Genomic DNA, 24,000 nt, shown 5'->3' with positions numbered 1-24,000 from the left:
GTGAAAATAGAACAAAAAATATTGGCCCTGACCCTCTTACTGTGTAATATGACATCTAACTTGTAAACATATCTGAAATAATATGTATTTACTATATTACGTATACTTATATAACATACTTAACACTTTACTAAATCATTTTGTCTTCTCTATTTTGTTCGATAATAAACACATTATAATTTTTGTCCACTTTCTCTCCACACAGGTTTTTTAAGGAAACGGCAGAGGGATCCGCTAACCGTCGTCTGTCGCGTAAACGTCTGTCGCGTACACTTCTGTTATTGACGAGCGGAGACGTGAAGGTCACAGCACACGCGGTGTCGGTCTTTATGTGTAAACGAAGCATATCTTATAATAGAAGCACTTTTTGTGTGTGTTTTTAAACGTAGTTGCCTCAGCAGCTAAGTACACTATAAACTATTTCTATGTGCATCTGTGACTAATGCAAATATTTATATTTAAATTTAATATCAAATAATATAAAATTTAATCAAATAATGAAAGAAATGCTCAGATAAAAAAAAATGTCCTACGTTTCGCCCCAGTAACACTTTAGCGTCGTGTTTTTGTTTTTTTTTTTATTTCAACTAAATTAATGTCTGATGTTTTTTTTTCTCTCATTTTCTGGTTATGTTTAAATGTTAGTTCTCTTCATACACAGAAACACATCTAGAAAAAACGATGCCTCAGTTTGTTCATCGCTATGAAATATAATATTACTTTAACGAAGTGGACGTATCTCACTAAATCATGCTCCGTGCCGGATTTGATCGTTTATTAGCGTCTGGAACGCAGATAATAAGCAGTAAATCTTTATCACGCTGCTTATTACCAACAAGGGTTTATAGTGTACTATTCATTTTTTAATGAAGTTTAAGAGGGACACGCTGTTTGTTAGGAATTTTCTTTGTTCTACTCGTAAACACAACTGTTACAGAACAGAATACTAGCGTTTGGTGTGGCGGAGGATCGGTCAAGGACTCGACTGAATCGGCGCCTTTTTTGCTACGAGACTTCTGGCCAGTTTTATGGCTCAGAGGGTTGATGATGGAAAAAAGGCTGCTACAGTAACTCATGAATGAAAGCAGAACATCATACAAGTTTACTGCCAAGCTTTTTGTAAAGCTGCCAATTTTTTTCTTTCTTTCTTTTTTTTTTTTTTTTAAAATATATATGCATACATTACAAGGGCCCCGCTCTGTGTAATATTAAAAGCAATGGCTCATTTGAGCTTATACTGATCTAAAATTACCATCAGATTGCTTTTTTTAAGGACTTTTTTATTGCTAGTTTTGAATAGTGACTATTCAGACCTCTGTTTAGGTGGAGGAGCGATCTTTTAGATCTTTAAAGGAGCCCTGTGTTAGGGGAAGAGCTGTGAACTTACTGTAATGTGGAGAAAGAGCTGTCTGTGATTGGCCTTCATCTCTGTACAGGACAGATTTTACAACAAACTGTTCGTTTCTGTCACTAAACATCTTGTGAATATTTAACCGTATTTTCACGTTTGCCAGAAAACTTGTAAATGATATAATTTATATCTCCAAAAACATTTTAAAATGGGAGAAAAATGGCTTCTGTTAAATGTCTTTAAAATAAAAATAAAAAATCTATACGTGACCATCGATTATCGGTAACATGTTAATTAATTGTTTAAACTTTGATTCCATCGAATGATGTACAGATTTTTCACACTAGAACAGATTTAACTGCTGGATTGAAAAAGTAATAAATATCTTGAGACTTTTTCTTTTTTGTAAACCAAGTAAACGTAACAAATTTTAACATTTATGACCTCATCTGACTTTGGACCAATCACATATTTTCCAATGTGATTTTTATTTTATGTTATATTTAATGATACGGTATAAAGAAATATGTACTAAATACTTTCTTTATTCAGAACATCTTCAGTCCGCAGTTCACTTCGAATGGCTATGCAGTTAAACTCCGTAATTACGACGTAGTTTTTCTTTGTTTTGTTTGTTTGTTTATTTTCTCTCTAATGTATTTAGCTTTCTTTTTAACAGTTGGGAACCTATAGCATTGTAAATGTTTTTTATTATTATTATTAGTTTACTTTTGAGTTCTTTTTCTTTCTCGTAGTTGTGACATTATAGTGGAATTTTCCTACTTAAGAGGAAGGAAAACCTCAGAAGTAACCCTCAGTTCTCTAAAGCCTCGCGGCGTCACTGTGTACGATATGAAATGATTTATTACATGCGGTGATGACCGAGAGCCTGTCCGGTGTGTGTTAGGGGACGTCTGGTAACATACATATATTATTTGCTTTGTTAAAATAATATACAGTCTACATCAGTATTTTATTCATCTTTTTTTGTCAGTCATACGTTTGACTTTGTATTTTTTTTCTCTATACTTGATGTTATCAATAAATAATATTGATAATGAAATTGTTTCTTACAGTGTCTGTGTGGATAGATAGATAGATAGATAGATAGATAGATAGATAGATAGATAGATAGATAGATAGATAGATGGATGGATGGATGGATGGATGAATTCAGTTATCCAATGGACCAGTGATGTATGATGAAGCAGATCATAAACAAACACTACACAAACAATGATAAACGAATACTTTAAGTTTGTCCTCGGCTGCACAAGTGAAAACCTGTTTAAATAATAACTCAGATGTCAAACCCACTTATAACCATAAGAGAGATAAATTTACCTAATACACCTTTATATAAGAGCCTAAAATTACCTTTAACTTTTAAATAACATTCCCACATAGAAGGTATCAAGGAAAAAAGGATCAGAATTGAGGTGAAAGGCTTTTTATAAAAGGTGTCTCCTGCCCCTTGTCGTCGCCTGCCTCTTGGTGTCTCCTGCCCCTTGGTGTCACCTGCCCCATGCTGTCACCTTCCCCTTGGTGTCTCCTACCCCTTGGTGTCACCTGCCCCTTGGTGTCACCTGCCCCTTGGTGTCTCCTGCCCCTTGATGCCACCTGCCCCTTGGTGTCACCTGCCCCATGCTGTCACCTGCCCCTTGGTGTCACCTGCCCCTTGGTGTCTCCTACCCCTTGGTGTCACCTGCCCCTTGGTGTCTCCTACCCCTTGGTGACACCTGCCCCTTGATGCCACCTGCCCCTTGGTGTCACCTGCCCCTTAGTATCACCTGCCCCTTGATGCCACCTGCCCCTTGGTGTCACCTGCCCCTTGGTGTCACCTGCCCCTCGGTGTCCGCCTGCCCCTTGTCGTTGCCTGCCCCTTGTCGTCGCCTGCCCCTTGGTGTCTCCTGCCCCTTGGTGTCACCTGCCCCATGCTGTCACCTGCCCCATGCTGTCACCTTCCCCTTGGTGTCACCTGCCCCATGCTGTCACCTTCCCCTTGGTGTCACCTGCCCCTTGATGCCACCTTCCCCTTGGTGTCACCTGCCCCTCTGTGTCACCTGCCCCTCGATGCCACTCCATTACAATGAGGTGACACTTTAAACTGAGTCGTCACATTTTATACCGGTGTCGTCACATTGTTTGAGCGCCGATTGGTCAAATATTCGCGTATGCTAATTTTCAGGTTGCACGACTACGATTCTATCCAATCATATCAAAGTAGGCGGGGTTTATTGAAAGATCTTTAGGAAGAGATAAAATAAATAACTCGCGCGCATTTAGTAGCAGCCGGGAGACTCGCACAAGATGGCGGACGTGGTGGCGGATGGAGAGAAGCTCAGTAAAAAGTGAGAGAATGGTTTATAATGACATGAAGATTACAGACAGGTTTAACATGTTAGTAGCCGAGCAGCGCTTTGTAGCGGAATTACAAACATTTAGCGCTGGTTTTCTCCCAGAAGGATCTGATGTGATGAATGATGCAACACTGTAACGCTTGGTAGTAACTTTAGCTTATGCTAAGCTAATTTATGCTAAGCTAAGCTCATAGATATCTATGAGCTAAGCTAAGCTATGCTAGCATATTCTATGCTAAGTTGTGCTATCATCCCATAGCTAACTAGCTGCTCCGTGTAGCATTTTACGGAGTGTAAAGTAAGATAATTACGCAGAAGTTTGAGGTAAACATTTCTCTAGTTCATCACAAGCCTGCCGTGAGCTAGTTAGTGTGTTTACACCAGAGATGTTTACGGTGTTTTAATCTTCTTCCCCTGTCGCGTGGTCTCGGAATGATCAGAAGTGTGTGTGTGTGTGTGTGTGTGTGTGTGTGTGTGTGTGTGTGTGTGTTATCTAAAGTCGTTTAAGTTCAGAATTCACATTTACATTTACACCATGTGACAGACCCCCTTATCCAGAGCGACGTACATAAGAGTTTAAATCTCTAACATTAGATACATTAATGCTGGATCACTAAGTCACATACTTAAGATACCATGAGATTAAAACATTTGTTCAAAGTTACAATGAAAAAGTGTCATAGGGTGAGAATCAGAGAAATCAGAATCAGAGGGTGTCATAGGGTGAGAATCAGAGAAATCAGAGAAAGAGAATCAGAATGAGGAAGATCTTTATCGCCAAGTGTTTTCACATACGAGGAATTTGTTCTAGTACAGAAGCTCCACAGTGTGAACAGAATGGCATCGACATGACGAACACATAATAAAGTCAATTGTATGTACAGTGGAAAAATATGCAAATTGAAATATAAATAAGTAAGTATGTGTAAATAATGTAAGAATAGAGTTTGTTCTGTGTGTGTTAAGTGTTCATCAGATGGATTGCCTGAGGGAAGAAACTGTTCCTATGTCTGGTCGTTCTGGTGCTCAGGGCTCTGTAGCGTCGACCAGATGGTAACAGTTCGAAGAGGGAGTGTGCTGGATGTGAGGGGTCCAGAGTGTGTGTGTGCTGGATGTGAGGGGTCCAGAGTGTGTGTGTGCTGGATGTGAGGGAGTGTGCTGGATGTGAGGGAGTGTGCTGGATGTGAGGGGTCCAGAGTGAGGGAGTGTGCTGGATGTGAGGGGTCCAGAGTGAGGGAGTGTGCTGGATGTGAGGGGTCCAGAGTGAGGGAGTGTGCTGGATGTGAGGGGTCCAGAGTGAGGGAGTGTGCTGGATGTGAGGGAGTGTGCTGGATGTGAGGGAGTGTGCTGGATGTGAGGGAGTGTGCTGGATGTGAGGGAGTGTGCTGGATGTGAGGGAGTGTGCTGGATGTGAGGGAGTGTGCTGGATGTGAGGGAGTGTGCTGGATGTGAGGGAGTGTGCTGGATGTGAGGGAGTGTGCTGGATGTGAGGGAGTGTGCTGGATGTGAGGGAGTGTGCTGGATGTGAGGGAGTGTGCTGGATGTGAGGGAGTGTGCTGGATGTGAGGGAGTGTGCTGGATGTGAGGGAGTGTGCTGGATGTGAGGGAGTGTGCTGGATGTGAGGGAGTGTGCTGGATGTGAGGGAGTGTGCTGGATGTGAGGGAGTGTGCTGGATGTGAGGGAGTGTGCTGGATGTGAGGGAGTGTGCTGGATGTGAGGGAGTGTGCTGGATGTGAGGGAGTGTGCTGGATGTGAGGGAGTGTGCTGGATGTGAGGGAGTGTGCTGGATGTGAGGGAGTGTGCTGGATGTGAGGGAGTGTGCTGGATGTGAGGGAGTGTGCTGGATGTGAGGGAGTGTGCTGGATGTGAGGGGTCCAGAGTGATTGTCCTTGCCCTTTTGCTCACTCTGGAGAAGTAGAGATCTTGGAGAGTAGGGAGAGTTGTGCCAATGATTTGTTCAACAGTCCGGACTTCCCTCTGTAGTCTTCTGAGGTCGGATTCGAGATTATATATATATATATATATATATATCTCTAACTCTATCTCTATCTGTCTATCTGTGTGTGTTAATAGTGTGTTATGAAGAACATGTCTGTGGTCGTGTCCACCTTTTCTTATTAAAGGTACAATAGGCGATTGTTTAAATCTGTCTTTCTTGTACCGGTAAACTGGATAAAATGTAAAGTTTGGCTAAAAATAATAATACATTTAGTCAGGGTTTCCTCAGAAGTGTGTTAAATGGCTTCCGGTCTCAAATGCTGGCTTGTGTCATTATATAGGAACCTTACTGAGGGGCAGGAAAGTGTTCAGGGACTTTATTTAGTATTCATTTATTGCTAATACGTAAATGTTAGGCTCATTAACTAAACATATGGAATCATTTTCTGACGTTTTACATGAACCACGGAGCTGTTTTTATTCCTGAACTTTCCATCACCGGGTTGTTGTTTATTTATAGATATTTTTTTGAAGTTTGGATTAACATGTTGGATTTAAGTGGCCAGATGAACAGCTTAATAATGATCAGATTTAAATAATAAAAGTTCATGAACCCCACTTTGAGAACCACTGATATATAAAATGTCCCAAAGTGGATGCTCATAAGATCCTTGATGTTTAGATTGTTATGGTTTAGACTCCCATATAGGGCTGGGCGATATGTCTGAAAACTGTATCACGATATCAGTGTTTCATATCGGTCGATATCGATAATTATTGATATTTTTTTATGACCCATTTAAAATAAGGACCAGGAGTAAAACCTTTTTATTTTAAACTTAACCTTCCTCTGATCGTAATCCCCTCAGTTATTAAGACAGAAATGTCAACAAGCAGGAAAACTTTAATAATTATAATGTAAACATGAGTCTAAAGTCACAATGAACACTTAACTGTTATCTCTTAACATTTAAGGTGCAAAATGAAAGGCAATGTAAGAAATGCTTAATAAAGTGTAATAAAATAGTGCAAAGTGTTAAATATAAACAGAGAAACCTGAGAATTTAGTCTTGCATAATTTGCAGACGACATTCGTGTGACTGCGGTCAAACTGCCATACTGGCGCGGTGACCCTCTTTTATGTACAGTTTCATAGCTCGTTGTGGCTCATTTTCTGCTTATCAGTAGCCGTCGACTGATAAAAAGAAAATGAGCCGCAGCAGCATTCACTAAATTCCAGGGGTTTTGTTACCACGACATAAAGTGGGCTTGGTTTCTGGAGGTCTTGGAAAACGCCCTCTTTCAAAAAAAAAAAAAAAAAAAAAAGAGCGTACCTATGATGGATAATGAAGGACAAATCAGTCATACAGGTAGATTTTATATCTATTATGCTTTTATTATCTTACAGTTAGAAAACAAATAAACACCCAAAAACTACGGTTAGGGTTAGATTATCAAATAGGCCACGCCTACCCGATGACGCAATATCTGTTACGCTGTTCTGAAATCCCTGGAAATAAGTGCATCCTGAGCCGCAGCGAGCGAGGAAATTGTAAATAAAAGAGGGAAAGTCAGCTCGACATGATTGGCTGTTAGCGTGTCACTCCCTACGTTGCTAGGTTACCAGAGCGCAAGTGCCTTTGTTAATGCAACCAAACTTGCTTCGCAACCTCTGTTTTCGTCCAACGAAGAAGAAAAAATATCGAACGTTTTATTGAACACATTTTTTATAAATATCGATCGACATATCGATCGATATTGACATATCGTTATCGTTTTAACGCCCAGCCCTACTCCCACGTCACAGAACTGCATTTATAGGTGGACCAAGAACAGATCATTGAGAGAGAGGACATGTCTGTTTAATAAGGACATCAACATAGAAATTCTGTCCAATTCCAACCTCTGACCTTGTACCTTTTTTTTAATAAGTTCAATTTGTTTGAATTTGTGTAGCGCTTTCAGTTAACATCATCACAAAAACAGCCTCACGGACATACACACGTTTATAAACGTATTACTTTATCCCTAATGAGCACAACTCACTGAGGAGATCCCAGGAAGTAACCTAGAGAGGAACCAGACTCCACAGGGAACCTCATCCACATCTGGATAGTGTGAAGATAAATCATTTCCTTTCTGTAACTGTGTACTGTTGGGTCAAAAAAAGTGCAATTATCAGGAAGTAACCAGGAAATTTGTTGTAGTTATTACGTGAAGTCTGCGGCTGCAATAGCCTTGTTAATAAATCAGATCTGATCGATGGTGACGTGCTGGATGATCATCAACATCCTGTCTTTATTGCAAAATATATATATATTAGACAGATGGATCTAAAATATTGTACATCTCTGACATTTACTGGAGAAACATGAAGCCGTCACTGCCTTCTGACACAATGGGACTTTTCCTTTCCAAAAGCTTCCATGAAGTTCTTCAGCTAGACACGAACAGCCATCTAGTTAGTGTGTCGGGATGAGTAGCTGTTTAAAACACTGCTAAAACCTGCCATGCAGAAATCCTAACAGACCTGGAGCTTGGCTGAATTTAGTAACATACAGGAACTAAACAGTGAGTGTAGTGTACTGTTATTGATAAACCTGCAGTTACAATTAAGCAAATATCCAGCAATCTATAATCAGCCAATCGTGTTCCAGCAGTTTAGTGCATAAGCTCATGGAGATACAAGCCAAGAACTTCACATCATCAGAATCATCATCCTAGTAACTGTAAATGTCCTGCGAGCAGAAACGAGTTATCAATGAGAAAGTTCAGACATGTTTATCATCATCTGTAGACTAAAGTAACCCAGATGCGTAATAAATAATAATAATTACTGAATCGTGGAAACGTGCGAAGTTTCGTAGCCGTGGAGATACAGGAATGAGTCTGACGTGTGCGTTTTCTTGGTTCAGGACCTGCGCATCATGTTGACGCTGGTCAGAGCAGCCAGGCAGCCCGTGTGCCGGGTCGTCGGCGTACGGGTGCAGAAGTTTGTGCCCCACGTTCGGCAAGCGGTGCCTTCGCTTATTGAAGGATGTCGCTGGAGAGGTGACAAAAGGTTGGTGGTGTTTATGTCTAATGTGTGGGGTGAGGGGGAGGAGAAAAAAAACCCACAACCAGCCTTTTGTCACTAGGGTTGGGCAATATGATAACGTGGTATCGTTGTTTCCAAGCTTTAACCTGAAGGTGAATCGAGGTGTTTGACCCCTCCCCATTTTTTTATGTTAATTTTTAATGTTTTTCTAGTTGATTTTTATTATTTTTTTTTTAATACTTATTGAAATCCGTCATCAGTTTTCCAGTTTATTTTTCTGGCTGCTAGTTTTCAAGCTTGTATATCGTGATGGTTACGTATCCAGGTACCGTGATGTGACGGTCATATCGCCCACACCCGCACAACACCCCATCGATTCTATGTAGTCTGTCACAATCTCATGAGGCTTTGAGTCACAGTTTCACGAGGCAACTCGTCTGTGTTTCAGTGAGCTGAAGAGACGCATGAAGGCGGAGAAGAAGGCTGCGGAGAAGGAGGCCAAGAGCAAGGACCAAGTTCCGCAGAACAAGGAGGTGAATGACAAACAGCAGCATGTGGACGGACTGGACGAGGAGACTCTGGACCCCAACGTAAGTCGTCACAGTATGATCAGGCTGTTAAATAGCTAAATGTACAGCACTGTTGGATTCTCCATTCTGATTGGTCATAAAGTAACACTACTACAGTCAGTGCACCATCTGGACCTTCTGGTTCTGAGTGAATCCTGACTCGTCTGTCTTTTATTCTGGGTTTTATTTTATTAAAATCTCCTCTGTTTGTGTGTCGTTACAGCAATACTATAAGATCCGCACGCAGGCCATCCAGGCTCTGAAGGGGACCAGTGAAGATCCGTATCCCCATAAGTTTCACGTGGACTTGTCCCTTACTGATTTCATTGAGAAATATAATCACCTACAGCCTGGGGAGCAGCTGTCAGGCGTCATCCTTAATGTTTCAGGTGAAATTCTTTCAGTGTTTTGTTAAGAGTTTAAACGGAAATTTTACTTTTTAAAACGTTTAACGCTTAATGTTTATCAGGTCGTGTCCATGCCAAGAGGGCCTCAGGGGCCAAACTGCTGTTCTATGACCTGAGAGGAGAGGGGGTGAAGCTGCAGGTTATGGCCAACTCCAGGTATGAGGCTCTCTCTCGCGCTCTGTCTCATGCTCTCTCTCTTGCTCTCTCGCCGTCGCTCGCTCTCGCTCTCTCGCCGTCGCTCGCTCTCGCTCTCTCGCCGTCGCTCGCTCTCGCTCTCTCGCCGTCGCTCGCTCTCGCTCTCTCGCCGTCGCTCGCTCTCGCTCTCTCGCCGTCGCTCGCTCTCGCTCTCTCGCCGTCGCTCGCTCTCGCTCTCTCGCCGTCGCTCGCTCTCGCTCTCTCGCCGTCGCTCGCTCTCGCTCTCTCGCCGTCGCTCGCTCTCGCTCTCTCGCCGTCGCTCGCTCTCGCTCTCTCGCCGTCGCTCGCTCTCGCTCTCTCGCCGTCGCTCGCTCTCGCTCTCTCGCCGTCGCTCGCTCTCGCTCTCTCGCCGTCGCTCGCTCTCGCTCTCTCGCCGTCGCTCGCTCTCGCTCTCTCGCCGTCGCTCGCTCTCGCTCTCTCTCGCCGTCGCTCGCTCTCGCTCTCTCGCCGTCGCTCGCTCTCGCTCTCTCGCCGTCGCTCGCTCTCGCTCTCTCGCCGTCGCTCGCTCTCGCTCTCTCGCCGTCGCTCGCTCTCGCTCTCTCGCCGTCGCTCGCTCTCGCTCTCTCGCCGTCGCTCGCTCTCGCTCTCTCGCCGTCGCTCGCTCTCGCTCTCTCGCCGTCGCTCGCTCTCGCTCTCTCGCCGTCGCTCGCTCTCGCTCTCTCGCCGTCGCTCGCTCTCGCTCTCTCGCCGTCGCTCGCCCTCGCTCGCTCTGTCGCTCTCTGTCGCTCTCTCTTGCGCTCTGTCGCTCTCTGTCGCTCTCTCTTGCGCTCTGTCGCTCTCTGTCGCTCTCTCTTGCGCTCTGTCGCTCTCTGTCGCTCTCTCTTGCGCTCTGTCGCTCTCTGTCGCTCTCTCTTGCGCTCTGTCGCTCTCTTGCATGCTCTACTTCACTCTCTTGCTCTCTCTCGCGGCGCTCCATGTCTGTCACTCTCTTGCTCTGTCACTCTCTCTTGCTCTCTCTCTCGCATGCTCTGTCACTCTCTCGCTCTCTCTCTCTCTCTCTCGCGCGCTCTCTCTCGGACGCATGCTCTCTTTCTTATGCCCCAGTGTTTCTCAGTTGCATGCTTTTTTTTTTCTATATAAGGAACTATAAATCAGAGGAAGATTTTGTTCACATCAACAATAAATTGCGCCGTGGTGACATCATCGGTGTTCGAGGGAATCCTGGGAAGACAAAGAAAGGTGAGCTGAGTATCATCCCCATAGAGATGACCTTGCTGTCTCCATGTCTGCATATGCTTCCTCACCTGCATTTTGGCCTGAAGGACAAGGTCAGTGTTCCTACACACACACACACACACACACACACACACACACACACACACACACACACACCAGTTTACTAGCTTTGATGTTAATTTCAATTAGAAAAGTTCACAATACAAGTTTTTCCTCTTTGTGATTCTTAGGAAACTCGTTTTCGTCAGCGGTATTTGGACTTGATCCTAAATGACTCTGTGAGGCAGAAGTTTGTGACCCGTGCCAAGATCATCACTTACCTGCGCAGCTTCTTGGATCAACTTGGTTTCCTTGAGGTGAGACTACAATCTTCATCAGAGGTTTTAACTTGATAGGCAAATAAATTAACAAACCAAAATCTCTGCAGCTCGTGCTGCCTCACAGGGCAGGATAACACACTCGGAGGAAGGGGCAATCTGCCACCTTTTACATACACGTGCTCAGTGTTGAATGGCTAGTGTCAAAGTGATTGACAGGGGAGAGAGTGAGAGCTGTGTAGCTATTAGAATCCAACTTTGCAGTTTTCTGACAATGGAACAACAACATTTCTTCATTACAGGAGCACCTTTTTGTTCCTCCCACCCAGTGACATTTTCCCCTAAAGTTCTACAACATTTATCAGGTGAAAATGCACTGAATTATCACTTGCCTTCGTCCCTTCGTTGTAGATCGAGACTCCGATGATGAACCTGATCCCCGGAGGTGCGGTGGCTCGACCTTTTATCACCTACCACAACGAGCTGGATATGAACCTGTACATGAGGATCGCGCCCGAGCTTTACCACAAGGTACATCGCTGAAATAAGATCCGAAGCAAACGTGTAGAACGGGCTGCTCACGGGTGACGTTTCTCTGCACAGATGCTGGTTGTCGGAGGTATCGACCGCGTGTATGAAATCGGACGTCAGTTTAGAAACGAAGGCATCGACCTGACCCACAACCCAGAGTTCACTACCTGTGAGTTCTACATGGCCTACGCCGACTACAACGACCTGATGGAGATCACAGAGAAACTTCTTTCAGGTTTGTGTTTTACTACAATCTGCTAATCAGGTTCTAATAATTGAGGACTTCTTTTATTAAAGACTAGAGTACTTTATTCATTCTCAAGGAGGAAACTTGGTGTCAGCTACAACATGAGAGCAAAAAGAGTACTGTAGTAGTGATTAATAAACTTGTGTACATCACCACTACGAGAATAAATGTATATCAATTTCATAGTTACTTACAGACTGAGATTTCTGATCAAATTCGTACATTGTGACAAGTTGTGGTTATGGTGTTATATAATGTGTGTGTGTCTGTGTGTGTGTGTGTGTCTGTGTGAGTCTCTCTCTCTCTCTCTCTCTCTCTCTCTTTCTCTTTCTCTTTCTCTTTCTCTTTCTCTTTTACAGGAATGGTGAAGCACATCACCGGAGGTTACAAGCTCACTTATCACCCTGAAGGACCAGAAGGACAAAGCTATGAAATCGACTTCACTCCTCCGTTTAAGAGAATCAACATGGCTCATGACCTGGAGAAGGAGATGGGAGTGAAATTCCCGGCCACTGACACCTACGATTCTGATGGTAAACTAGAGCATGGCGTTGTGTATAAAGTGTTCATACTGCTGTGATTTTACATCCTTCTTGTTCTTTGTTTTTATGCAGAAACTCGCAAATTCTTTGACGACCTGTGCGCTCAGAAGGGCGTGGAATGTCCGCCTCCGAGAACGACAGCTCGCCTCCTGGATAAGGTGATTTATTTAACATGGCATTGTTATTGTAACACCGTGTTAATCAGTGTTGATGTCAGATTCATGGGTGAACAGGCACAGGATGGTCCTTTGCAGTCTAGGTGTAGGAGAAAGAAACAAAAGCCACTCAAAGCAATTTTAATGTTTGTTTAAACACAATGCTCTAATAGGGCTGGGTGATAAAACGATAACGATATGTATCGCAATAGACACGTGATCAATATCAATAAAAAACGTGTTTAATAAAACGTTCGATATTTTATTCTTCGTCGGAAGAAAACGGAGGTTGCGAAGCAAGTTTGGTTGCATTAACAAAGGCACTCGCTCTCTGGTAACCTAGCAACGTAGGGAGTGACATGTTAACAGCTAATCATGTAACAGTATCATGTTTGGTTGTATCGTGCAACCAAACCATATCGTCGTCTCGTGCCGGTCTGCTGGATTCCTCTTCAGTAACCGCCGACTGATGAGCAGAAAATGAGCCGCAGCGAGCGAGGAAATTGTAAATAAAAGAGGAAAAGTCAGCGCACCAGTACGGCAGTTTATTGGATATTATAAGTCTGACTGTAGTCACACCAACGTCATCTGCACATTATACAAGACTGTTTCTCTATGTTTATATTTAACACTTTACACTATTTTATTACACTTTATTAAGCATTTATTACATTTCCTTTCATTTTGCACCTTAAATGTTAAGAGATAACAGTTAAGTGTTCATTGTGACTTTAGACTCATGTTTACATTATAATTATTAGAGTTTTCCTGCTTGGTGACATTTCTGTCTTAATAACTGAGGGGATTACGATCAGAGGAAGGTTAAGTTTAAAATAAAAAGGTTTTACTCCTGGTCCTTATTTTAAATGGGTCATAAAAAATATCAATAATTATCGATATGACCGATATGAAACTGATATCGTGATATTATTTTCAGACATATCGCCCAGCCCTAGTCTCTAGTCATTGTTACATGGTGGAGCAAAACATTTATGGTATTTGGCAGATGTTCCTATCCAGAGCGATTTGTATAAATCTTATTTATATACCTGAGCAGTTGAGAGTCACGAGTCTCGCTAAAGAGCTTTGGGGTAGCAGCTGTGACCTTCTGATTCATAATCCAACATCCTAACCACCTCCTGCACTACATATACCCCAAGGAGGCATTCTAATCACCACTAAGAACTCTCTTATCTCTACAAGTCATAGTGATGACACACACTTATAACAAATTAGCAGCATGCAGGAATAAAACCGACCGAAACTCTTGTCTAGTTCCACAAATATCATTGATGACTCCATCAAAAACATCTGAAGAAGTTGAGGATTATTGTGGTCCAGAAACCACCTTTTCCCAGTAATTTAAGTATTGGGTTATTTTCCTTCTTTACCTTTGATTTATATGTCTAAATAATCACCTCGTCATTCAGAGTCCTGTTACGTTCTGGTCGGCATCTTTCGCTTGATCCACTGGATAGTTAATAATAGTTATGGTTTGTGGAGAGTGTCCCAGTCTGTTTAGCAGACTGAATAATCTTTTTGTGTCGTGTTTATTGATTTTCGTTCTTTCCTGTATTATAGTTGGTGGGGGATTTCCTCGAAGTGAAATGCATCAACCCTACCTTTATTTGCGACCATCCGCAGATCATGAGCCCGCTGGCAAAGTGGTGAGAACTTTTTACACTTCCATTGTTAAAGCCTGGTTTTCTCTGTCGAGAGGTGAAGGAGCTTTTTATATGGATGGGTCATGGGACAACAGGGTTAAGGATGACTGCAGTAATTAGGACTGGTGTGATAACTGTGTACAGATCAGTGAGTTACAGTTTAATATATTTCACTTACAGTGGTAGGGATCGGGGTTAGAAACCAGGGCAAAATACATCTCTCAGGTCCAGCTTTGTGAAGCCAGTGTATATGTGGTATCTGATTGTGTATCTGACAAGCGCCCTGATTCAGAAAAAATTAAACCTCGATGTGTGTTAGTAAGATGATCTACACAAAGATTCAGTCATTAACAATGGGGTTGAGGAAGATGGAGAAGAATCCAATCTAATGGTGCAACAATAACCATGACACAGTGCAAAAAATTGAAGGTGTGCATCTTGGACAGATGAGATCAGAGGTCTTAATTATACACGTAATGCAATTCAAGTGTCTGAACACTAGAGGTCGCAATGCACGTTTTAAATTATAATTTCATTTATGAAGGGGGGGAAAAAGCTGTCATTACTTTCTCCACATAGGGCTGGAGCTTATTTCACCTTATTTAATGAAATTACAATTTTTTGTAATATTACATGATTGTGAATAAACAAAATTTAAGTTTTGACAAATAAGCACAAAAAAAAAAATACTTTTTCACGGCACTGTATACGGTCTGTGTTGGAAGTGAGGAAACTTTAATGCCCTGGAATCAAGAACTCCTTTCTTAGATTATCTGTGTATGTTCTAAAGCTCTTGTATAACTTCATCTCCTCGTGTTCCTACAGGCACCGATCTCAGAAAGGGCTGACTGAGCGTTTTGAGCTCTTTGTCATGAAGAAGGAGATCTGTAACGCGTACACTGAGCTGAACGACCCGATCAGGCAGCGTGAGCTGTTTGAACAGCAGGCTATGGTGTGTGAGGGGGTGCTGGGTGTGTGTGAGGGGGTGCTGGGTGTGTGTGAGGGGGTGCTGGGTGTGTGTGAGGGGGTGCTGGGTGTGTGTGAGGGGGGGTGCTGGGTGTGTGTGAGGGGGGGTGCTGGGTGTGTGTGAGGGGGGGTGCTGGGTGTGTGTGAGGGGGTGCTGGGTGTGTGTGAGGGGGTGCTGGGTGTGTGTGAGGGGGTGCTGGGTGAGAGTTTTGATTGTTGTTGGCTGGTGGATGTTGATGTATGTGACATCTCAGTGGTCATGTTATTTCAGGCGAAGGCAGAAGGTGACGACGAGGCCATGTTTATAGATGAGACGTTCTGCACGGCGTTAGAATACGGTCTTCCTCCTACTGCAGGCTGGGGCATGGGCATCGACCGGCTCACCATGTTCCTCACTGACTCCAACAACATCAAGGTGAACCAAACACCAGACAGATTCACCATTCAGATCTGTTTTAAAAGGACTTTTTATCCCACATTTCTACATAGTGACCTCAGATCCTTAAGCTGATTCTTAGTTATTTATTTTATTCGTTCATTTATTCATTCTTTATTTTCTGTATGAGGGCAAAAAAAATGTTTTCTTTGTGAGGTAGACCACAGACTCTGTACTACGTTTAACAACAATTATTTAAAAACAGGTACGTGAAGGTGAAGAACTCCAACAACAAAATCACCAGCTAACTTACTTTAAATTTGCAAGAACTATAGACTAATACAATAACAGGCTTAAATAAACCCAAAACATAAGTCCACTTACAGTTCTCATGGACACGCGTTTTATCAACTGGATAGTTATCCTCCAGACAGTGATGGACCACGTCTTTCTCTCATTTCGGCCGTGTGTTGCCCGTGCCCGCTCGCGGAGTGAAGCGCGTCCACGCTATTGTCCGAGATGCACTTGACGGCCTTTTGTGCAGCGGGATTTTTTATTACATTTTTTTTGGACGACCTAGTTAAGGCCGTAGGGTTTCCCAGCTTAGGCGGGCCGCCCGAACTGCAAAGTGCTGCAGGAAACCCTGCATTAATAATCTGTTCATCTTAACAGTGTTCCTGTAGTAAAGATTGTTGGAGGACACTCAACTTAAATATATAAAAAATGTTGAATGCTTGATGTAAAGAGGCTTTTTTTTGTATGAAGTTATTTATTTAGGATTTATTTTTTTTTGTCAGAGTCTGTAGGCTGTGGTTTTTTAGTAAAATGCCACACTGTGTCTTTATTTATTTATTTGTTATTATTTTTGTGAACTCATGTTTCGTCATAAGGGCTTATGAGAGAGAGAGAGAAAGGAGCTCCTGTTAATAAATACATTCAATATAACTATAACCAGATAAACAATGAGGTGCTTTTTTATTTTTAAATTATGATTTAATAGATTGTGATTGTTTAGTAAAAGCAATAAAACCCTTCTGGACATTGTGTTAATCACCTTTGGGATGGTTACCGTTATTTCACTTGTCACACATCACACCATCTCATTATTTATTATTTTTTTACACTGCGTCCTAAAGTGTTTTATTCCTTCTATAATCTTCAGACATGTTTAAGTTTCCTTTCCTGTAATGAAATCATTAATGAAATGAAAACTGTTGCTTGTTTTTTTTGTTGTAAATGAACATGCTGATGAACATGAACATGATTATTGTGTCATAGGAAGTCCTCCTGTTCCCCGCCATGAAGCCCGACGACAATAAACCTGCCCCTCCAGCAGAGGGCACTTCAGTCTAACACTGTGACCCGAATCAGTGACCCGGTGAGAACGAGAGACGATTCGTCAGCACCTCCTGGGGTTCTTGTTTCTGCCTGACTGTTCAGAGTACTGTTAAAGAATGATGTCTAAAGGATTTCACATTGCTGTAAAAGGGAACAATATCAACGATTATTAATCTGTTAGGCAGAAATAGTGAACGCTCCATTTTATACTGCTGCTTTTGTCTGTCGTCAGCACATCAGGTTCCTACGCAGGAGAAATCAACAAGATGATGCTTCAAATTCAGCCATATTTTTCTGTGAAAGGTTTTAATTCCACTTGTTTTCTGTATTTTTAATGATCACCAGATCGGTCAGGAATAAACCTTCATGTGTGTGATTAAACTGTTGAAGTTATGACCTGCATTTTTGGTGCTTTTTTTTTTTTTTTTTTTTTTGCAGCCTAGTTAATTTAATGGGGAGAGTCTTAAGAGCCTTAAACACACAGACTGGACTGAATTTGTGTTTTATTTTCATTACTGTGTGCCTTGTTTCTCCCTTCAGTGTGGTCATGACATGTCGTGACTAATTATATAGATGTAATAATGGTGTGCAGAATGAGTTACTGCTGCTTCTTACTCCATCTTTTAGTATATGTCTCACCACACAAAGTGCAAATTTCACCTTTTTATATTTACACACACACACACACAAAGCACTGCTATCGGTATACTAGTCTTGGTTAATCTGTAATATCATGCGTTTATATTTATATTACTTACATGCACCATTAAATGACAGAAAAATACAGTTGGATGTCGTTCCATAATAAAATATAACTGTTTTTTAACTGCGTTCAGTCTCGGATAAAGAGCAACATCAGTAAAATCAAACTGCATAAACAACAGAAGACTTTATGATAGAAAGAACTTAATAAAAGGCAGTAGGTAATAAATGAGTCGTGTGATTCTTGAGTCTACGTAATTAGATTAATAGGTGCACTATTTTATAGTATCATTGCTTTTAAACAATCTCTTATCAATGCAAGAATTCTGTTTTAAACATTTGAGGATAAATCTGTACAACCTTGCTGTGAAGGTTCAAAGAGTCGAGTCTTCAGTCAGCTGAGCCGAACGTCTAGACTCACTGATCACAGTCAGAATCTCTCACCATTTCACCATCATACATCTTTAAACTCGAGCCACATCAGTGCCAGTGTGTAGAAATGTCTATTTCTATACGTTTATTTAGTCCACTGTATATATATCTGTATATGACTAGCATTAGAGTCATGACTCGCGATGACTCGATTCCCTAAACTGAGTCGATTCATTGTAGAATTGTAAATGTGTAGATGTCAAATATGTTCTGAAGTTAAACAGTGAATGCTGTGTGGGGAAAATGCTTATTTATGTGTTCTTTAATAAGTCTCTTTAAATTCTGTATAAATGCCATTCACTTCCATTCACCATTAATAAACCGTAATAAAGGTTTATTAACCCTTGTGACCACAGTCAGTGTCGGGAGCGCGCACGGTGTAAGTGCACGAGCTCTGCTGCAGTTTGACGGAGTTTAAAGGAGAAAGATGGCGATTTGCGCGACGCTCCGGAGCTTCAGCTCCAACTTTTCTCTGGTTTTTCCCACTTTGTGTAGATCTGTGGGGCTGCAGGGACTGAAGAGGACGAACAGGGAGACTTCACGGACATTCTGCACCACATCCTGGATTTCTGCAGGTAACTTAATGTGTTAAAACAAGACGTTTAACGGGGCTCAAGTTTTATACACAGGCAAGAGTGACATCTCCAGAGTGAGAGAGAGAGAGAGAGAGAGTGGAGAGAGACATAGAGGGAGAGAGAAAGGGGGAGAGAAAGAGGAGAGAGAAAGGGAGAGGAGAGAGAGAGAGGGAGAGAGACATAGAGGGAGAGAGAGAGAGAGAGCGAGAAAGAGTGGAGAGAGACATAGAGGGAGACAGAAAGGGGGAGAGAAAGAGGAGAGAGAAAGGGAGAGGAGAGAGAGACAGAGAGAGAGCGAAAAAGAGAGAGAGAGAGAGCGAGAAAGAGAGAGGGAGAGAAAGGGAGAGAGAGAGAGAGAGAAAGGGAGAGGAGAGAGAGGGGAGAGAGAGGGAGAAAGAGAGACAGAGAGGGAGAGAGAGCGAGAAAGAGAGAGAGAGAAAGGGGAGAGAAGAGAGACAGAGAGAGAGAGCGAGAAAGAGTGGAGAGAGAAAGGGAGAGGAGAGAGAGAGAAACAGGAGAGAAGAGAGGGAGAGAGAGAGAGCGAGAAAGAGAGCGGAGAGAGACATAGAGGGAGAGAGAAAGGGGGAGAGAGAGGAGAGAGAGAGAGAGAGAGAGAGCGAGAAAGAGGGAGAGAGAAAGAGAGAAAGGGAGAGGAGAGAGAGACAGAGAGAGAGATAGCGAAAAAGAAAGAGAGAGAAACGGGAGAGAAGAGAGGGAGAGAGAGAGAGCGAGAAAGAGAGCGGAGAGAGACATAGAGGGAGAGAGAAAGGGGGAGAGAGAGAAAGAGAGAGGAGAGAGACAGAGAGAGAGAGCGAGAAATAGAGAGGAGAGAGGGAGAAAGAGAGACAGAGAGGGAGAGAGAGCGAGAAAGAGAGAGAGAGAAAGGGGAGAGAAGAGAGAGCGAGAAAGAGTGGAGAGAGAAAGGGAGAGGAGAGAGAGAGAAAAAGAGAGAGAGAGAGAGAAACAGGAGAGAAGAGAGGGAGAGAGAGAGAGCGAGAAAGAGAGCGGAGAGAGACATAGAGGGAGAGAGAAAGGGGGAGAGAGAGGAGAGAGACAGAGAGCGAGAAAGAGGGAGAGAGAAAGAGAGAAAGGGAGAGGAGAGAGAGACAGAGAGAGATAGCGAAAAAGAGAGAGAAACGGGAGAGAAGAGAGGGAGAGAGAGAGAGCGAGAAAGAGAGCGGAGAGAGACATAGAGGGAGAGAGAAAGGGGGAGAGAGAGAAAGAGAGAGGAGAGAGACAGAGAGAGAGCGAGAAAGAGAGAGAGAGAAAGGGGAGAGAGAATAAGAGAGGAGAGAGACAGAGAGAGAGAGAGTGAGAGAAAGGGAGAGAGAGAGAGCGAAAGAGAGGAGAGAGACAGAGAGAGAGAGAGTGAGAGAAAGGGAGAGAGAGAGAGCGCGAAAGAGAGGAGAGAGACAGAGAGGGAGAGAGAGGAGAGAGAGAAAGGGAGAAAGAGAGAGAAAGGGGAGGGAGAGAGAGAAAGAGAGAAGAGAGACAGAGAGGGAGAGAGAGAGAGCGAGAGACAGAGAGGGAGAGAGAAAGGGGGAGAGAGAAAGAGAGACAGAGAGAGAGAAAGGGGAGAGAAAGGGAGAGAGAGAGGGAGAGAGAAAGAGAGGAGAGAGAGAGAGAGAAAGGGAGAGAGAGAAACGGGGAGAGAAAGGGAGAGAGAGAGAGATAGAGAGAGAGATAGAGAGAGAGATAGAGAATACCCTCTCAGCATCAGCATTACAATGTGGAAGCACTAAAACCTAGACTACTTGTTCTGACCAGATGTTGTCAGTGAACAGGCTGTAAAACTGTTGACTAAGTTACAGACACTCATGAAAAACTCCTGCTGATGATCTGGGAAACGTTGTGAATTAGTTGTAACATTAAACAGGAGATCATGACTTACTCTGTGCTCAAAGTGATGCTCACAGCTCCAGAGCTTTTCTCTGTGGGTGAACGAGGATGATGATGATGAACAATTCCAGGATCTGCTTTTTTTTCATTGGTTGTTGTGTTAAATCTTACCCAGATACAATAGTGCTATTTTCTGATTGGCTGATAAGTGTCAGGCTCGACTAAGAGCTCCAGAGGAGACGCTCTTGGTTCCTGCCCGTTTCCATAGAGACAGCGGTGCGGACTGATACGTTTTGGGTGCTGCGGCTTGTTAAATATATGATAAATAATCAAAATGTTTTTCTGCGTGAGAAATACGATGTGTGGCGAGAGAACGTGAGAAAAGACCGACATGAGGGACTGTCACTCTCAATGTGTGACACTTGACACTCTCAATGTGTGACACTTGAGAGCTCTGTGTTTGTGCTGTAAAATATTCTGTTATTTCTAACAATTACAAATTTACTACATTAAATAATATAGAAATAGAAATAAAGCTGGCAAACTGGACCTTTCCTGGTGCCATCGGTGGGACTTTAGTCTATATTTAACCTTTAAAAAAGAAGAATAATAAGTTAAACAACACAACTGGACCTAACATCGAACCTTAATTCACCGCATGCACTTAAACGATGTCCGTTCGGTACGTTAACCTTCATAGTAGTTATAGTGTTATGACAGTGTTATATAATAGTTATAATTGTGCCTTTATTTTTATGATTCTCTGTGAAGAAACGCTTTGCGTCTTAACTCTGGATAGTGAGATTATTATAAAGTGTAGACGAGAAGACACAAACAGTTCTGAACGGGATCACGAACGATCCTGGGATGAGCAACACGTCGTGTGGGAGTGTTGAAGGCAGCAGAATGTGAGTCAGAAATAATTAACGTTAGCTTACTTTAGTTTACTTAAAATAGTAAACAGTTTAAAAAATAGCTCCTGGTTCAGACTGTAAGAAAAGTTCCTTCGTTCTATAATGCAGGTTTATTTACATATATCTATATATTTATTTATATGTTCTACCCTTTTTGTGCCATTAAAAGTAACAGTTGATGGTCATTATGAAACTGGAGATGTTTTAGGAACCATGAATGTTTGGAATAAGATTCCTGAAGGTTCCTGAAGGCATGTTTAGTTAAACTAAATCAAAAAGATCTTCCAGAAATCCTTGGTGTTTATAGTGTGCTTTGAATTCCTCGCTGATCAGGATCGGCGTCACGCGGCTCGTCAACAGGTCTGACGGGTTTCTATCTCTTCTCGTTTTTGAATACGCACACCAGCTGTTCCTCCTGAAGGGAATTCTGAACGTTATTCCAGTTCTCAGTGTTCCTTTGGTTCTTTGGGAAATTATTTTTTTTCCTTTTTTCACATTCATGAAGTTTTAGCTTTGGGACAACAGACATAAACACGCACATATGAGTGGATTCATTTCCCTTACACTCTCCTTACAATAGTGACGCTATAAGGGCGTTATGACCTTACACTCTCCTTATAATAGTGACGCTATAAGGGCGTTATGATTACTGAGATTTATGATCCGTGGGTTACGTGAGGACGTTTGCCTCGGGGCGGTTCTTGTGTTGTGGAGCGTGTTTTAGATTCCCCATAAAAACCTAGTGTTTAGCTTTTAAACAGTTCACATGAAGAAGAAGAAAAAGAGGAGGAGCTTTGTGTGTTTTTGGCTGCATGGTTGTGTTTCATAAGATCTTTCACCTTAAGTTCAGAAGACATTAAATTGTTCTTTGAGCTCTTAAATAGCACCGAATATCAGGGAAATATCATAACTTTAACTTTATATAATACAACTTTTAGACAGATAACAGTGTGACCTTTTCTTTTATGGTTCTTTTCTCCATCAAATTAAATTCTGTTTCAAATATTCAGTATTTCAGTACTTCAGTATTTTTGACCGCTTTGATCAACAACATTGTGAAGGTTCAGTATTTAGAAAGTGAGTAAAGTAATTAAATTAAATGTGTTTAGCTTGAAATATTTGTACATGATAAGCAGTTCTGGTGCTGATTCCTGGTTGGTTCGGTTTCTGTTATTAAAGTGAGACCTTCGCGCGCGCGTGTGTGTGTGTGTGTGTGAGTATGTGTGTGTGCGTGTGTGTACGCTTGCGTGTTGTTTCGACGTCACAGTGGGACACTTAGTTCTCATGTCAACAATCTCAATCACAAGGGAAATAAAATCAGCTTGTTTTATCACTCACATTTTCAGCCAATGTCATATTTAATGTGAATATTATTCAAGCTCAGAATTAGAGGAAACATCTGGACTCAGATCCGAACTGCTAACTAGTTAGCGATCTGTGACGCGGTGCTGACGTCTCGTATTAGCGATGAAGTTGAAGCTTTGGAAGCTGATCTGTTGGAGCAGAGAGTACAGATGAGGAAATAAAAGAGCTAGTGGAATAAAATGTTGAAGCGCTGCTTAGTGTACAGTAAAATATGGTGTTTAAATTGTAGCTACATATTAATTAGGAAAAGTGTTTATATCAGAAATAACCTCCATTTTGTTTAATCTTCTGGTGTCGGTTCTTTATGACATTAAATACGATTAACTGAATAAGATGAAATGTTTTGTTTAATAGCTCTCAGGTTTACAGACAAACACGAGTGGGTCCGAGCAGACGGGGACGTCGGTACGGTCGGCATCAGCGCTTACGCTCAGGTACGAACCTCCTGTAAATTATTAGGATTTACTGGGAAGTTTTAATATTTATTTGTGCAGTCAGGATCCTCCCAAGCGTATAACTAGTTTTGTTCACTATTTAATCTCTCAAATCTTTGCCCTTTGCCTTTGCGCACGGTCGTCCGTGTGAGGTTACGACATTTTAAAGATCTCGGCTCTGTCCTGAGTTCGTTTCTATTCCGAATAACAAACACAGCACATGGACATGTTGGTAGTGAGGAGTCTGATCACCTGAAAGAAGAAGCTCTGACTGAGTCTTTCAGTTACAACCATTAGACCCAGGAAGCACTTTGCTGAACACACAGGGTTTGTTTCTGGCAGCTCTGGAATCACATGTCCTGGGTAGATGTTCTGCTCAGAGCAGAGAGGAGCGCTCAGACCGTGAGATGTCTGCTCAGAGGAGAGCTCAGACCCTGAGATGTCTGCTCAGAGCAGAGAGGAGCGCTCAGACCCTGAGATGTCTGCTCAGAGGAGAGAGGAGAGCTCAGACCCTGAGATGTCTGCTCAGAGCAGAGAGGAGCGCTCAGACCCTGAGATGACTGCTCAGA

General features: G+C 42.5%; 3 protein-coding genes across 8 annotated transcripts in view; all 3 read left to right on the top strand.

Moving 5' to 3' along the window:
• nfat5b (nuclear factor of activated T cells 5b) overlaps positions 1 to 2,414 on the top strand; it is a 54,440-nt gene extending 52,026 nt beyond the window's left edge. For all 5 annotated transcript variants that reach the window (XM_060873331.1, XM_060873294.1, XM_060873391.1 and 2 more), the window contains one exon: positions 206 to 2,414. The gene's annotated coding sequence lies outside the window, so the exon portion shown is untranslated. The remainder of the gene's footprint in view (positions 1 to 205) is intronic.
• Positions 2,415 to 3,564: 1,150 nt separating this feature from the next.
• On the top strand, positions 3,565 to 17,563 carry kars1 (lysyl-tRNA synthetase 1). 2 transcript variants are annotated; one of them, XM_060872969.1, is made up of 15 exons: positions 3,637 to 3,702; positions 8,566 to 8,711; positions 9,136 to 9,277; positions 9,480 to 9,645; positions 9,726 to 9,819; positions 10,940 to 11,126; positions 11,265 to 11,390; positions 11,763 to 11,882; positions 11,955 to 12,117; positions 12,489 to 12,662; positions 12,744 to 12,829; positions 14,408 to 14,493; positions 15,316 to 15,442; positions 15,728 to 15,871; positions 17,111 to 17,563. In XM_060872969.1, the coding sequence occupies exons 2-15, from the start codon at positions 8,578 to 8,580 to the stop codon at positions 17,183 to 17,185; spliced, it is 1,824 nt and encodes a 607-aa protein (XP_060728952.1). In that variant the 5' UTR covers positions 3,637 to 3,702; positions 8,566 to 8,577; the 3' UTR covers positions 17,186 to 17,563. The 2 variants fall into 2 exon arrangements, with proteins under 2 accessions (XP_060729039.1, XP_060728952.1); XM_060873056.1 differs by lacking the exon at positions 8,566 to 8,711 and having other exon boundaries at positions 3,565 to 3,702.
• A 1,116-nt stretch (positions 17,564 to 18,679) lies between these two features.
• The window catches only part of gcshb (glycine cleavage system protein H (aminomethyl carrier), b), a 9,477-nt gene continuing 4,156 nt past the window's right edge, over positions 18,680 to 24,000 (top strand). The window contains exons 1-2 of the mRNA XM_060873179.1: positions 18,680 to 18,879; positions 23,352 to 23,431. Of these exons, the coding sequence (XP_060729162.1) occupies positions 18,732 to 18,879; positions 23,352 to 23,431 (228 nt within the window). The 5' untranslated portion in view covers positions 18,680 to 18,731. The remainder of the gene's footprint in view (positions 18,880 to 23,351; positions 23,432 to 24,000) is intronic.

The sequence above is a fragment of the Tachysurus vachellii genome, chromosome 1, assembly GCF_030014155.1.
Source record: "Tachysurus vachellii isolate PV-2020 chromosome 1, HZAU_Pvac_v1, whole genome shotgun sequence".
In the NCBI taxonomy this organism is placed as follows: domain Eukaryota; kingdom Metazoa; phylum Chordata; class Actinopteri; order Siluriformes; family Bagridae; genus Tachysurus; species Tachysurus vachellii.
This window is presented reverse-complemented; position numbering and strand designations above follow the sequence as displayed.

Bases quoted from the DNA above. Each gene is read 5' to 3' on its own strand.
- kars1 (XM_060872969.1), top strand. From the start codon at position 8,578: ATGTTGACGCTGGTCAGAGCAGCCAGGCAGCCCGTGTGCCGGGTCGTC. The intron at 11,883-11,954 runs GTACATCGCTGA...TTCTCTGCACAG, and splicing joins CGCCCGAGCTTTACCACAAG to ATGCTGGTTGTCGGAGGTAT. The intron at 15,872-17,110 runs GTGAACCAAACA...ATTGTGTCATAG, and splicing joins CTGACTCCAACAACATCAAG to GAAGTCCTCCTGTTCCCCGC.